This window comes from Embiotoca jacksoni, unplaced genomic scaffold, assembly GCF_022577435.1.
Source record: "Embiotoca jacksoni isolate LCO1_2020_lvr unplaced genomic scaffold, fEmbJac1.0.p SCAF_12, whole genome shotgun sequence".
In the NCBI taxonomy this organism is placed as follows: Eukaryota; Metazoa; Chordata; class Actinopteri; family Embiotocidae; genus Embiotoca; species Embiotoca jacksoni.
Genome location: NW_027185252.1, coordinates 8532007 through 8547958, shown reverse-complemented (window position 1 = coordinate 8547958; position 15952 = coordinate 8532007). Strand labels below are relative to the sequence as shown.

At 40.2% G+C, this 15952-nt stretch overlaps 1 protein-coding gene and 1 pseudogene across 2 annotated transcripts in view; one reads left to right on the top strand and one right to left on the bottom strand.

The window, feature by feature from the left end:
• The first annotated feature begins 2080 nt into the window (after positions 1-2080).
• LOC138195286 (SH3 and PX domain-containing protein 2A-like) overlaps positions 2081-15952 on the top strand; it is a 49740-nt gene continuing 35868 nt past the window's right edge. For both annotated transcript variants that reach the window (XM_069144571.1, XM_069144570.1), the window contains exons 1-5: positions 2081-2219; positions 8632-8712; positions 13743-13818; positions 14516-14592; positions 15415-15506. In XM_069144571.1, coding sequence (XP_069000672.1) covers positions 2148-2219; positions 8632-8712; positions 13743-13818; positions 14516-14592; positions 15415-15506 — 398 coding nt within the window. In that variant the 5' untranslated portion in view covers positions 2081-2147. The remainder of the gene's footprint in view (positions 2220-8631; positions 8713-13742; positions 13819-14515; positions 14593-15414; positions 15507-15952) is intronic.
• LOC138194961 (N-acetyllactosaminide beta-1,3-N-acetylglucosaminyltransferase 3 pseudogene) lies at positions 2939-5425 on the bottom strand (annotated as a pseudogene).

The following is a 15952-nucleotide window of genomic DNA, read 5'->3' as shown; positions in this document are numbered from 1 at the left end:
TGAGCGAAGCCAACCAGGTTGGAAACCACTGGTTTAATCTCTAACACTGTGATGTTTTTTTTAAAAGCTTGTTATTTTATCAACTGTGTCAAAACTTCATCTGAAAAGAAACTAAAGCTGTCAAATAAACATAGTAAAGGAGAAAGTACAATATTTGGAAGGATAAAGTGGCAGAAAACGGAAATACTCAAGTAAAGTACACCTCAAATTGTACTTAAGTATAGCACTTGAATAAATATAAGTTAACCTACTTTTCTTCTCTGAATACAGGCTACCTTAAGGTGAAAAAAAGACCTGTTGCTCATTATAACCTTTGGATTACATAATATTTGACAATACTACAGGACATCTTTCATCGTTAACTCTTCTTAAGGCCTTTACACATCAAGCTGCAGGTTTACAGCGGTAGGCTATATAAAGATCCCCTTCACATGTATGAGTATAGATTTTTATTTTTAAATTAAGATCGTAACTTGTTTCTGCGATTTTTACATTTAAATAGTTCAATTACTCGCAATGACATTTCCACCTTCTTCCTCATTGTGATGCCACAACAAATTAAGATTGTAGGTAAACAAAAAGCTTTTCTCTTTCGGCAAGAGGATTGGGAAACAAGGCCAAGGCCAAATAACATCTAAGAGAAACGTCGAGGGTAAGCAACAACGACAAAAATCATATTTATTTGTCTTTTTTGTTGAATTATTTTGTAGACTTTATGTAAAAGATGAAATTACATCAAACATAAAAATACTCCATCAAAAGTTCAGATATACAAATGCACAAGTGTCATCAGAAAAATATGCTCAAGTATAAACACATGCTGTAGAATCGCCCCTAAACGGTTTGATCGCTATTACAACTTTACTATATTATCATATATGAAGCATTTTAGTGTGATACTGATATGTTAACTCTTTACCTATTTTATATACAGTTGTAGTCCTGCAACGCCTAGAAACTACAGCTGTCAAGTAAATATAGTGGAGTAAAAAGTAGCCTACAACAAATAGCCTATCTCAGAAAAATGTATCTGTCATAACTATGCAGAAGTATATAGTGTAGCCTAATTAAAAAAAAAAAACATGTGGGGGAATTAACTCAACATTATTGGGTCTTTTTCACCTCCAAGCGCCTTCATCCTCCACTAGGAGGGAGCAGAGTCGTTTACTCTAAACCGGGTTTAAGGGCTGTCGGAAATGCAAACCTTTCTTTAAAACGACGCCACAATAGACAGCATAAAGGAAATGTTTCGTGCATGTCAGCTAAGCAGACAAATTGTATATGTTTGTTTGTATGTAGGCTTAGTCATGATTTTTGCTCTTGCATGCTTTTGGCAAAGCTGTTTCCTTAACATCGAATTAATAAACAAGCAACAACAAAGACACCTCGACAATGTGACCTTTAATTGTCACATAGAAATATCGTTTCAGAACGTCAAACATGAAAGCCTATCAACAATTATCTCCTGCTGCTGCACAACTACTTCTTATTTATTTGTGCCATCCAGACATGTTTTGTTTTGTGCAGCCTATTGCAGGAAATTGGAGGAACATTTGAAGGCAGCAACACAGTTCTCCTCTCTATCCCCGTTTAATGCAAAGAAAAACGTGTCTTTTCAACTCTGTCCAGCAGTTTCTCCAAACTGTCAGTGACTTTTGACCATAATACACGTGAGAAACAAAGAAATAGTCCCAAAACAAACTGAAGAGACGACCTGACTGTTTGGAGGGTGCGGAGCAGTGTGCGTGTCCCGCCAGCTGCGGCAGCCCCGCCCCGCGCACACTCACCGCCCCTCAGTCTGCTCCATGCAGGAGCGGTGCAGCCCCTCCGGAGGGAGGAGAAGTCTGAGTAAACGCCAGTTTTACTGCGTTGTCATGTTTCACAAGGCGTTCAGAAGCTCCGAGACCGTCTGACACCATCATTTCATGGATGCACCCAAAGACTGAACGCGGAGAGCTTTTTTTTTTTTTTTTTTAATTATTATTATTTCACTCTCCCAACTTTGCTTTTTTTTTTTTTTTTTCCTGCTTAGCGTCCGTACAAGGAAATCCCCCCCCTCCCCCGTTTTTTGTTTTTTCAAATTCACGTTTTCATGGGCGAACATCTTTGTTTGTTACATTTGTAATATTACTCTTCGGTTTGTGAAGATGCAGTTCCGCACCGTCCTTGATGTTAATGTTGTGGACGTGCAGAAGAGAAGGAATCCCTCCAAACACTATGTAAGTAGTCTCCTCCATGTGTTACTGCTGTCCCTTTCTTTAAAAGTAGATACAACTTTACCAGTGTGTAGCCCACTTTACATTGACAATGTCGCTCTGTTGGTCCGGCACTTTGTGCAGACTGAAACTTGTCAACAGCTGGATAGAGTTGCCTCGAGGTTTTGCAGAGATATTCATGGTGTCCAGAGGATAAATCCAGTTATTATGGTGATTCGTATCGTTTTCTTTTTGTGTTACTAAATTGTTAGTTGTGGCTAAATGTGGGTGGATGACTTTGACCGTCCTTCTTCTGACTTTTCAATTTATCAGGACAAAATTTCACTTTTAAAAAAAAACACGTTTTTTTTTTTTTAAATTATTTTTTTTTAATAATGTTTTGTTTTATGTTAATTTATAAACTAATATTGACAAAAATATGACATGACATGGCCTCAGATGTATTGTGTGCTTGGTGCTAATTAGTAAATATGATCATTTATGTTAATGCAGTCAAACCTGTTAAACGGCAACATATTATCACGGTTTGTTAGTGTAATCCTAGCATTTAGCACAAAGCATCACTGTACCTAAATCTCAAAGAGCTGCTACTATTCACTTTAAATACCAACTCAAATCACATTTTGTCATCACTTTCTGAATGCAAAAAAAATATATCAACATGCTTTATTTTTTACTTTAAAAAGGAATGAGAGAGATATCGGCTGGATGGGCATGCCGTTGTCTATGTTTGATGGTCAGCAGCCTGCAGGCTGAGCCCTGACGGGGAGAAAAAGTAAACAAACTTTATAGCTCTGTTTTACAAGCCAGAGTAAAGGTCACTGCAGCATCCAAGCAGACAAAACGGGTCTTCGCGGAGACGTTTACATGCTTACAAACCAACATTACCAGTGCAATTATTTCTCAGCGAATATTTGTTTTATTGGTCACCCTGTCCAGCTAAAGTGCAGGACAAGTCATACCATGATGTTTGTGTGTTAGTTAAGAAAGAGAGCAGAAAAAAGGTTTTTAACCGTAGGTCAACATTTGTGTGTAGGAGGCGGCTGTCAGGCTGGTAGTGTGATTATCTGCCTAAGAACCTATTCCCACAGATTTATGCAGAGATGGAGTGTTATCATAAAAAAAAAAGTTACAAAGCAAATGGCAACTGCAATTGAATTTTAACGCTTGTTGAGACCGTGCATCTTAGTCAGACTGTATTGTGGTCCGTTAGTCAAGACTAACAACACCAAACTGACAGGTGTGACATCAATATGTAATTCATATTTTGTAATGGTAATCGATGTTCCCATTTGTGCAGTAAGCAAAATGACAACAAGCAATTTGACCACCTCTAAGTTAAATTTCGAGTCTTGTCAAGCTGTTTTGTGACACCACCACATATCAGACTAGGGTCGTGCACTTGTTGCCACATAACATACATTTTGGCTGGAATCATTTTGTGTATTAAGAGCAGTTCTTTAATATAGCAAGGGTGATACTTATCTCCATTTTTGGAGGGAATGTACCAATTCAGTGTCTTCACACCCATATGAGATGTAGGTGTAAGTTTTGCTTTGACCAAACACAAGCCGATGTAAACATCATCGATAGGCAGAATGGGAATGTACTGGGAAATGTTGTATATGGCTAAAGCTGTGTAACCAGACAGAAGGAAGCCCCCACCGCCACAGTAGGGGGGGTAAGAGTTTGACTCATGCACCTGAACAGGGATAAAATACTTGCTCCTTGCCCATCTGATGGGACGTGCGCGTTTGATCAGATCACCAGTAAAGAGGTGCTTGCCTCCATCATTGTCACTGAGGCTTTGAAGATACTCAACCATGTTATCTGTGTTGGCAAAGACGTCATCATCACCATTAAGCAGGAAACGAACATGCGGACAGTTTCTTTCCATCCATTCAAGGAAGAGTAACTGCTTCAAAGTGAGGTTGAAAAACGATTCATTGAAGTCCCACTGGAGGATGTCATGGTACTCTTGTTGCTCCAGTTCAAGGAGTTTGTTCAGTTTTTCTTTCTCCAAACCAGCATCCATTGTTCCAGAGATGAAGAGTCTCCGAATCTTCACACCTTTGTGGAGTCTCTCTTTCGCCCAGGTTTTACGCAGCACCTCTCGGCAGTTGTAGTTTGTGGGGGCGCTTTTAATGACGAGCAGAAGGAAGATGTCTGCAGATTTATCAACTCCTCCGCATTTGTCAGGAAGGTCCAGTATCATGGGGAAATGGCGACAGTTTCGATAGTAAAGAAAGTCTTGAATGTTGACAGGAAGCGAGCTGAAGCCTGTGATATTGGCAGCACTCTGGTTTATTTGACATCTTGGATGTGAGTATACATAGGAATTGCTATCCTTTCTTACATTTTCTTTGAGGTCGATGGTTTTGTGGTCACTGAAATCTTTAAAGAGATAAACAGCTGTGAGAAGGGCTCCTAGCAGCAAGGAAGTTCTGATTTTCCTTATTGAAATTCTGCAGTGAAAAAATAAAACAGATTTCTCATTAATCATTTCATTCAGATAAAAGTGTTAAGGGATTTATATATAGTAGACTTTAATGGTTATTGCAAATTGAAAGCCAATTTCAAGCTGTTAAAAGTTCCATATTATATAAATTACGATTTCCATTTGTCTTTTGATCATGAAGCAAGTCTAGGTGCTATTTTAATACTGTGAAATTGTCAAAATGCTCAGTCCGCAGAGAAATGTACATAGCCCGTATTGAGCAACTGTGTTGTTTGGACTTCTCTAAGTTTGTGATGTCACAGGACTGAAGAAAACCTGTACTTTGCCTGGTTGTGTGCCACTCAGAGAAAAGAGTCGCCCAATCAGAAGAGAGGATCAATAATATCAATGTGCTCTGAAAGTCACAGACACAAAACAACTTGTACTTGGTAGAACATCATAGAAATGGTTAAGACTGAAGAGATAAAACTACAGTATATTGAGATGGTCTTTGGTACCTAAAACCTCAAACACCGGAAACACATCAGAAAAGTGCAGGACCTTTAAGAAGAATATTTGCATTTTTCAACAATGACATGGACGCCTGCTGAAACGATCTCTGAGGCTTTTCTAAACCGGAAATGTTACATACAACCCTTGAATGACAGGTGAAGTGTATAAACACTTAGGCTATACCAACTTCACTTTGTAGACAAGTGAAAAGTAACAGAATTATGTTGTACACAATTAAACAAAGTTATTACCTGATCATGTTGGTAGATTGATGTGAGCGCGTTGGTAGTTCCTCTTTGACTGACTGTGCTCAGATTGCGGAATTAGTTTTGACAAAGACATCTACACGCTAACCATGGGACACGTTTTTCCCGTCAGGCAGCTTTCTATATCAAACTGAAATGTTGAATTACTTGGGAAAAAGAGACGCTATGAATGAGGAAGTCACATTCTTCTGAGAAAGCAGTTCAGGTAATGTAACAGCTTTAGTTACACAAATCTTTGTACTCTTTCACTTTAAGATCAGATCGACAACAAACATATGCATGCACTGTAGCTCTGTGTGCTCTCTGCAGTTACAGTACTGTAGTAAGTCTTATAAACAACCAGTGCATTATGTTCATTGTTATGATTGAGATTGCCGCTTCAGAATGCAATAAAAACTTGCCTGCCTGATGAGTGATTGAGAAAGTCTACAAAGCAGTCAAAATTGGCTATATTTCTGCATAACTATCACCCATAACATCATAACATTTTCATGAGTCCTTAAAGAAAAAACCCCAAAATAAAACAATGTTATACTTAGTCAACTATTTATTGAAGAAAATGACCAATATTACATAACTGTGTGTGTAAACCTCCAGGATTAACAGGTAAAGTGAAATTAAAGTCAAGTGTTTTCAGTCATTGGGTTGACAATCAGGTGTGAGTGGGCGCCTTGTTTTATTTAAAACAGAAATCTATCAAAGTCTGAACTTCTCAACATGTGTTTGTGGGGGTGTATCACGGCACAAACAGATCATTTTTATGATTTTATGATCATATTCATGCAGAAATGTAGAAACTTCTACAGCGTTCACAAACTTTTAAACACCACTGTTCAGTACAACAGCAGTGGCAGTATGAGTGAATTGAATGCTAACGTGGTCATTTGTAGGTGATGTAATATTTACCATGTTTACTGTGTAAGCTTAGCATGTGCTAACAGCATCAAACCAAAAGTGAATCTTTGTAGCATAAGAGAAAAAAACAGGTGAACTGTGAAGGCAATATAAGATTCATGCTCTGCAGACCATGAAAGTCTGTCCTGTACAAAATGTTTCAACATCAGTAAAATGAATGAAAGTGTAGTTGAAAGCCTAAAAGCGTCAGACTGAAATATTTTAACAGTTACTTGGTGGATTGCCTTCAAATTACGTACAGACATTCATGGTGTCCAGGGGATAAATCCTAACGACTTTGGTGAGTTTATTTTTTCCCAAGTTAACAGTTCATTTTGTCCAGTCTCTCCAAATAGTTGACATTATGGTAATTTGTGTTTACTACTATTCAGAAAAATCATGACATCTGCCAAAAATCTGAATTTGACATTAGCATTTAATACAAAGCACTGCTGTGGCTTTAAATCTCATAGAGTTGCTGTCATGGCTGAAGACTCTTGGTCGTATTTGACTGCTTGGTTTGATCTTGGTGTTATCTTCCTGACTTGAGTAATCAAATCCGATGAGCCATGAGACATGTCTCAGAGGGACTGCAAAAATCAATTAGTCCATGAGGTCCTATTGGATTAATTAACCTGAGAGTTAGGATCAATTGCATCATCCATCTCCTGCTGAGGGAAGCTCCCAAAGGCCACTAAACATAGGGCACAGACTTTTTCTCATGGGATTAAAGCCGGAGGTGAGGTTCGACTGGGAAGTCCCCACGAGGGAGGAAGAGGCGGAAAAAATAAAATTTCATTATCTATGAGCTAAGCAACTGGAAATGCTCATCCGGTTGGAGAGAGGAAAGAAGCAGCCCTTTGTCTTTTGTTCCCACTGTTCAAGTGTGACTTCCTTCCAGGGACTTGTGGCACTGCAGCCACAGAGTGCATGGCAACTAATCCTTGTTTACACACACTGCCAGAGGGGGGTCATTTCAGGAGAGATGAGACCACTGGTAAGTCTTCAGTTTACTGCATGAACACCCCTGTTAAATACAGACGTGAATATTTAGAATAAAAATGAGCCTGTCAGCTATACACGACCAGCGGTAATTTAATGCAGATGAGCCCACACACCGAGAGTCTTCAATGTGTTCTCATTTCTTGTGTTTACTTGTTTTTAATCTGCTGTGAAGAGTGGAAATCTTTTACATAAAGTTGCAAAAGGTCCATTAGGTGTCAGCAATGTTGGATACAACCATCTTTGTCAATTCCTGATGTTTCCACAAGTAAACATTACACATTAATTAGTCTGTTAAGATCAAATGATTTACTGTTTGCAGAAGTTTTATTGTCATGTTCGAACATAAACATGGTTGAATGGTTCCTTTGGGATGTATCTTGAGCTCACACTCCCTCACACGGAGCCATGCTGTTACCTAAATTCAGTGTGTTTGGTCAGACTGTCTGTATCTAATTAGCGAGCTGCTGGAGAACCCGTTCGGCCTCACTGCACACTCTTTCTGTAATAAACTGTTTGCAGAATGAAGTCTACATTTCAAACTGTTAACTGATGTCCTTGCAGCTTGCCACCATATGTGTAAATGCGGCTTTTGTAAACACACTGTGCCATGTGCTCGGATGGAAATGCACTATGTGCAGCCATCTGTTTCCAAACCTCAGGGTGTGAGCAATTGTCTGTGGGCCCTTTATTGTTGAAGTAAATAAAGGATTTATTTTGGGAAAACTTCCAGTAACGGTGTTTTGTTCCATAAATGATTGATGTTTGCCAAGGAAATGATAGTCCCTCTGTATGAATGATAACTTTTTCTCTATTATTTGTGTTGATTGATAGAACTGCTAGAAGTTGTTGACATAATGGGAGCATCGTTTGTTTCCTCAAACACAGGACTCAGGTGGACATTGTTTGAGTAAAATACAAAGATGTGATGCTGCTGAGAACATAATGTTTAAATATCACTTTGCAATAAGAGGAAATATTGTGAAATGACAGTCTTGTGGCTTTTTGTTATTAAATCTGTAACAGTAAAATTCATTTTAACCACCCACATTCAATCAGCTGCACCTAAAAACACTAATGTAATCCATTATGAATGGTTTTAGGGAAATTATACTTGAAATCAATTGGCCCTCTCATTGATCCCCTGATGGCTTTCCAATGTGTGACTGAAATAGAGGAACTTAATGACTTTATTTGACCTTTGACGACCTTTCGAAGTTCAGTCAGGAGGGCTGAAGCCTGGTGTCTTTGACAAATTGACTGTGTTCCTAATGGGCCTGTTGTGTTTGTGCTTTTCTCATAGGTGTACCTTATTAACGTCACTTACTCAGACTCCACTTCCCATGTCGTCTACAGAAGATACAGCAAATTCTTTGACCTACAGGTATGTTACACTGCCAAGATAACCAAAAACTTTTACAGCTTTAACTCACAGTTGCAGAGGAAGTTGTTCAAAAGCTTTACATTTTCTGCTAAGAGATGGTCTTGATATGTCTTCATTGTATTGCCATATTCGACTCCTTGAGGTCAGTTTGACCTTTTAGTCACATCTTCCTTTCATTTAAAATGACTGCTTGGAAATAGGGAAATGGGGGAAATCCAGTCAGCAGATGCGGGAACAAGCATGACCTCAGTCTGAATACAAAATGCAGAATGCAGCATGGGGCAAAGACTGCTGGAATTTTTGATCCAGCAGCCTCAAGTCAAATATCTGAACTTCCTAACAGTGCCTCAAGTTTACCTCTCACCCACATAATTGTCCATGTGAATATCCTGAACAGCACTGTGAGGTGTTTAAACCTAAATGAGTGGACACCTTATCAAGTACTTTAGCTGCTAAAGAATACCACTGACTCTTCTCTGATAACCGTCTCAGCCAGACTGCCCTCTGCAGCGTCGTGGCTCTGGTGGGCCGGCCGTAGGAAACCCTTTGTTCTCCGGTCTCTTGCTAATAGCCAGGAAAATTCTGCCCTGGTCTGTTTGATTGAAACTGAGCTTCTCTCCTGTCTCTGTAAACATTGGTCTTGTCCATAGATCCCCACTGCTGGGGCGCGTTTGTCTGGCCACGGTAATCCGTGAAGAACAACAGTCTGCAGCTGTCCACACAAAATGGTTGGAGATAGTGTGTTTCATTCGTTCTTATATGAATATAATTATATAGGTGTGCAGAATGAAACACACTAAGAGCAAAGCCTCTTCTCACTACTAGGAGAGATGGTACTGATTTCTTAAAAAAAAGTAATAAATACTTAAACAATTTGTTTTTGTGGCAATCCATTTGACATTCGCACTAAGCTTCTTGCGCCAGGATAATACAGTTTAAGTAATGAAAAGATGAATCTCAGGATGCCCTTGGTTTTTATACTGAACAGTTTTAGAGCCTTTGATTTAAAAAATAAAATAAAAATTAAGGTTTCTTTCCCTTGAAAGTTTAAATAACGTGGCGCAGTGACAGCCGACCTATAGTCTCTAATGCCTGTATTCAAAGACAACAACTGAGCTCTTGTTTGTGTGTCTGCCAACTGACACCTACCACTTTTTCCAAACTCTGCACAGCACAATTGGATGTTTTATGTTCCCAAGAAGCTGACAGAGGAAAAAGTGAATTTGACACCCATCTGACAAATGTAACCATGATCTCATATGATGACCATTAATCCAGAATGAAAAGCTGGGTAAGGTCACAGAACAAGAAACTTCTTTTAAAGCAGACCGATCTTTCAAATCCAGTCTAACATCAGTCAGCACTGTACAGCTGGCAATTTAGAACTCCTCGTCGACAACAGGCAGCTTTGCTATTGGTCTTTTAAAGATGAAGTATCCTTTTTTATTGTCAAATGGAAGTCCAAACATGCACTCACGGCTAATGCTTTAAACCTCCTCAGTGCACTAAACATAACTCATAACTGTGGGACGTAATTATCATAAATTACCAGGATCCCATCTCCTTTTATTTGACTCCTTCCCTCTTTGTCTTTGCTGTTGAGCTGAAGTGAATTGCACTCTTTATAATGCATGTGCAGAGTTAAGTACATTGACTCCTTGTTTTACAGACATGTTTTCATGTTAGAATAGTGCTGAGCCTGACTTTCATCCAGCACTGTTTGTGGTGTCAAAGGGAAATGTTTTTGACCTGCGCATGTTTGACGTGAGCAGAATTGGTCAGTGTGTCAAGAGAGTGAGGTCTCCCCCCTACATACCCTTCAACCACAGCGGACAGAGCACATCGGTCACTGCATTCCACAGGGGGGTTTGTGGAGTGTGCGCGCTGGCCTGGTTTCCTTTTGGACCCAAACTTCTCTGAAAAATCCCTTAGTCGTCATTATTTTTGGATTGTGGAATTGGACCGGGGTCAGCTCTACCCTGCCTGCATGATAATTTGTCTTGCCTACATTCCTGACACAAGTTGAGACTTTAAAAAGATCATTTTGCTCAAAAACTGTTATCTAACATGGGCTGCTTTGTAGGCATATGAGGGAAGAAAAACAAATGGCTGAGAATATTCTGAAGTTAAGGATGATTTAAAATAATTCTGCAGCATATTACTGTTTAAAAGCTAGTACCAAAATTGATGCAGCACAACCTGAGATCTTTTAATTTCATGTGTTATTCCTCCTTGTCGAATCCTGGTGCCTACATTACCCACAATGCCTTTCAACTTCCAGCTGTTCCATCAGAGGTTTGTTATGCTAGTAGCTGCTAATGTAGCCTCTACTACAGATGAGGAGCAGGCTACAGGGAAGTGGTAAACTCTCTTTCTTCTTCTTTTTTTCCGCACCACCATTTTTCTTTTTCATCTTTAATCTTGTAGTCTTGACCTTACTCAAGTGACATCATTTGATGCCATTGATCAGATTTCATGCTGCTCCTCCTGGAGCTATGCAAAAAGGGTCTTATGCAGCTTTGTCACAAAGACCAATAAATATACTTTAATGTGTAAAACTAGCGACATTCGCCTTTAATGAATGAAACCAAAGACTTAAACACTTTTCAGTTTGGCATTGAAAATAGTTTATTTCACTCGTTTCTGATAATGATGACACTGCAGCTTTTGTAAACAAAATGCATGATAAAATGTGATTCTCTTGAAGTAAATTGTAGGCAATTTCTGAGGGGCTGTTGCGCCACGATCTCTCTGCAGTAAACAACTATCAAGTAGATGTCAAAACGACCCAGAGATGGAATCAGATTGTTTTCCCACTCAAACATTCCTCCAAACTCCCCCTGTCTGAGATTCCTCTCAGAACAGTTTCTTTGTCTGCTGCACAGCGCAGTCTCTCTTTGTCTGTTCCTCCATCCTCCCTCTTGTGAGGCCACTTAAGTTTAAATGCTTCGAATGATTATCATTACAGTTTACAGAAACTCTTTTGTTTTTTTTCTTCCCATCTGCATAGTTTACATCAAGTTGTCAGCGTGGCGATAGAGATATGTCTGATGATTGAGTATCCATTGCAACTCCTTCTTCTGATTATGAAGCGTATGGAAAAGGGGAAAAGAGGAAATGGGAAAATGTGATCACATCATAGCACCTGTTGCTGAACATGTTCATTTTCCCACCAAGAACACTGCAACTTAATACACTGAAGTTTCCTGGGAAGAGTTTAGGAAAGAAGCATGGATTAATTACAGCATTTCTGCTCCCCAAAGCCTCTAGATTAAAGGTAAACAAAATGTGAGAAATGTTTTCCCTTCGACTTTTGTTCCAAGTTGTCCGCTTGTTGCAGTGGAAACGGCTTTCACACCTGTCCTGTGGAGCCGTGAGTGCATTCAGGCAGGTCTCCGAGGGTGATGTCATCCTCACTTCTGGATGAGAAGGCTCTCTGTCAGCCGAGGCGGTTTCTAAAAGTGTTGAGTGAACACTCCCATCTTAGAGGGAGTATACGGCTACGTCCAGCTGTAAGGTTGATAACATGATGAGTGTGCAGCTTTGTGTATCAGACAAACAATACGGTTGCCAATGTAATGTTATAACGACTGGGATTTTTGCTAATTACAGCCCTTGCTGTAAAATTGTGTTATTTCCATAGTACCCTAAAGAAAAACAGTCTGTTTTGTATACATATTTGATGTCTTGCCTTCTCAGTTTTGAGAAAATAAGACTGTAATCTTAGTAAGATCAGAAATCTTACCATGCTTGTGTGCAGGTGTGGTTAACCAGGACTGTTCTTTGTACTCAGCCCTTTGCTTTGCCCTTTAAACACAATAATGATGACTGTCCTCTTCAAAGGAAACCCTTTCTCGTTAGCTGTCTATAGTTTGGAGAAGAGGGGGAAACACTGTGCCCTGAGAGAAAATGTTGAGATTTAGCAAAGGCAGCAGATGAGAGTGGAAAAGAAGGAACCACATAATGGGAAACCAAACCACCTCTTACAGGAGAAGTCCTACAAACAACTCCTACGGGCCCAGACAGACTGGATCCAACTTTAACCTCTGAAGTTGATTCTGTTTGTCCACCTGGTTCTTTTTGGCTCAATTCGACTCTGACTGGTCTCCTGGTCGCCTCCTCCCAGCCCAGTGTGCTTTAGCTTCACGCTCACAGGCTTTGCTCCCTAACCGAGCACATCTGGAAGAAGGCAAGACCGAACGAAGAAAGGCGGGGCCGCATCTGGATCTCTAGCCAGCCCTTACTCTCGTGTGCATTTATGATATGGGTGCAATCTATTGAAAGAGGAAAGTAGAAACTCTTGTCCACATTTCAGACACATACTTAACACATTTGCAATGCATGCTTTTTTTCAGCACTCCAAAAAAAACATGCTCATATGTAATGCAAAATACCCAGCATATGTTCCTTCTACACATGAAACGGATGCACACATGACATGAAACAGTCACAATCTGCTGTCATTGTAAAAGTCTCGACACATCATGCTTTGTATCTATTTTCACTCTGTTAACCCTCCTACCACATCTCTCAGGAGATCGATCCTGTAAATGGGCATATGTATCAAGTGTTAACATCAAAGTGCCAATTATCTGCCCTGATGGCTCTTTAAGCTGCATACGTGGCTTTCTTTTGAGGCTACTTTGAGATAAGTGCGGGTGACGTAACCTTGTCTGCTGCCCCGGCGATCAAAGTGAAACTGTTTGTAGTTTCACAGGACAGTAGGTCTTCAGAAGATCTCTAATTACTCCTAGTGTTGAACTCCTGTAGTGTAACAAGGAGGTCAGCTGTTACTGAACAGTTTGAAACCCCCTTTTTTTTTTTCTGTTTCCAATCTCATCGCAGCTCTAATTGACTCTAACTCATAAAATACAGTTCATGTGGTTTTGCCATTAAACAGTTACGAAATAATAATTACTTCCCTCTCATACTGGCATGCATCTCTTGTGGTAATAATAAAGGAATGTTTTTGAGTTTTGCTACACTGCTCATATTTTTGTCTCTCTTTACTTTATCCTTGTTGTTTGCAGATGCGAATCCTCGACAAATTCCCAATTGAAGGAGGACAGAAGGACCCCAAAAAGAGAATTATTCCCTTTTTGCCAGGTAATAAACTCAATGCACAACCCACTGATATATTTTAAAATTGATCTCGAGACTGCAGCATTCAAGAGCCCTGTAAGACCTGTTCATGTACAACTGCTGTTTGCTGTTACTCCATAACAGGTCCTACCATATTGCATTGTTTTATTAAATTCCATACTCCACCCAGCCCAGATCAATTTGTGGTTAGCCATGTCAGTAGGAGGCTAGCAGAGAGGGATTTGTCTAATCTGATAAACTCATTTTGGGCCAGAGCAAAGGAGAGCAGTGAAGAGATCCTTTGTTTGACAAGCTGTGCTGCTCCAGTCTGGCCACTGCTTTTTTGATTTCTCTGTAAGCTCAACATGGGGAGAACCGTATTCCCTTTACTGTGTAGTGGGCCTCAAGCTTTATAGACACTGGTATTAAAAGAGGGGGAAAGAGAGGGAATAGGTCCTATTTAGCTCTTATTAATGGGGCCCTTAATGAACAATTTCCACTCCCACTACAGTTGTTGAGTAATCAACTCAAGAGAAATTTTCCAAGTATTGGTAATATGTTCACATCCCACTGTTGACATTGGCTGAATCTATTCAGCTGGGAGGAGATCATGCTGCTGATGTTTAGCAGAACTTTTGATTATCTTGAATTTTAAGTGTTATATTTTTTTTTAAATGTTTTTGGAGATGTATATCCATTTGACAGTCCTTTTTTTCTTCAGGAAAAGTCTTGTTTCGCCGCAGTCACATAAGAGATGTAGCCGTCAAAAGGCTGAAGCACCTGGATAATTACTGCAAAGTAAGACAAAAGCTCTGTGTCCATAATGTCCTCACAAATGTATGTTTCTCAATTTTTGCGGAACACTTTTAGCACAACGCATCTTAAAGGGCAGACCGTTTTGTTTATATGTTGGTCAGAAGAGTGTTTTATCTGTGTCTGTGCTCGTTTCCCTGAACAGTTGCCACAGTATTTTCAAGGCAGGCCTCAACATTTATCTCCCCCACCAGCCTCAACAGGAAAGCAACTGTTCTATGTGCACTGGTCATTTCCTGTCACCAATGTAAATAGGCAGCATATAAAGGAAACGAGGGAAACGGGGGCACACATGGGGTGGAACAGAGACTGGGAATGAGTCAGCACACTTAAACCGTAGTAGTCATGCAGATGGCTACTTGACCCTATAATTAGGTTGGGGGGGGGGGGGGGGCGGGGGGCAGGTGCGTTGGCAAGTGTGGCAGCAGGTTTCATTTAGTGGAACTAAATGAGATTTGTTGTGACAGCAGCAGGAAGCACCCTGGTAAATATTGTCTCTGATTCAAGTGCAGTGGGCTGAAGCAGCTCAATCTGAATGTCGACCGAGCTGTGACGACTTGCACTCAACTCTGCCACCCGTGTGTGTTTTCCTTTGTTTTAACCCTCACTCTGAGCTCAAAGCCCTCTTCCTTCCCCTCCACACCCATCACATCTCTGCCCTGTCCTCTCATCTGGCTGACTGTACCATGACTAAGTGTTATACCATGGTTACTCATTGCCATTCAAAGCACTTTTGAACATGCATGCAACCTTTTAAATATGTTTTTGTTGCAAACAGAAGCTTTCTCCCTCCCTTCTGTCCCACAGGCTCTGATGAAGCTTCCCTCCCACATTTCCCAAAGCGACGAGGTCCTTAAGTTCTTTGAGACCAAGGCGGAGGACCTTAACCCTCCTACAGAGTGAGTAACTACAACTATGCATTGAGCATTAGCATCCTCCCTGTTATATGAACTGTTAGATTGCCCTCTGGTGGGTTGTAAACACTGACTACAGCGGGACAGTACTGTACAAGTGTTTGTGTGATTCAGCAGCTGGGACAGATGCCTTTTACTGGTGCCGACCCATCGTGATCCAGAGGCTTTGCACTGTCTAAGATGATGGATTGACCCTGGTTGAGAGGCACTGTGTTTTATTAATAATGATTTCTGGGAGGTGACACCTGATGCCAGAACAAATGGGGGAGGATCAGTGGTGTCATGAGCCTGCGGCTGAGTTCAAGTCTCAGGGCAGATAAGGCTCTCGGCCATCATTTGTCAAACTCAGTTCAAAGTCAGAGTGGGAGTAGTTTCTAGCTGGCTTTTTGTTTTAAATCTCTTCTTTAATTTTGATTTATTTATTATTAAAA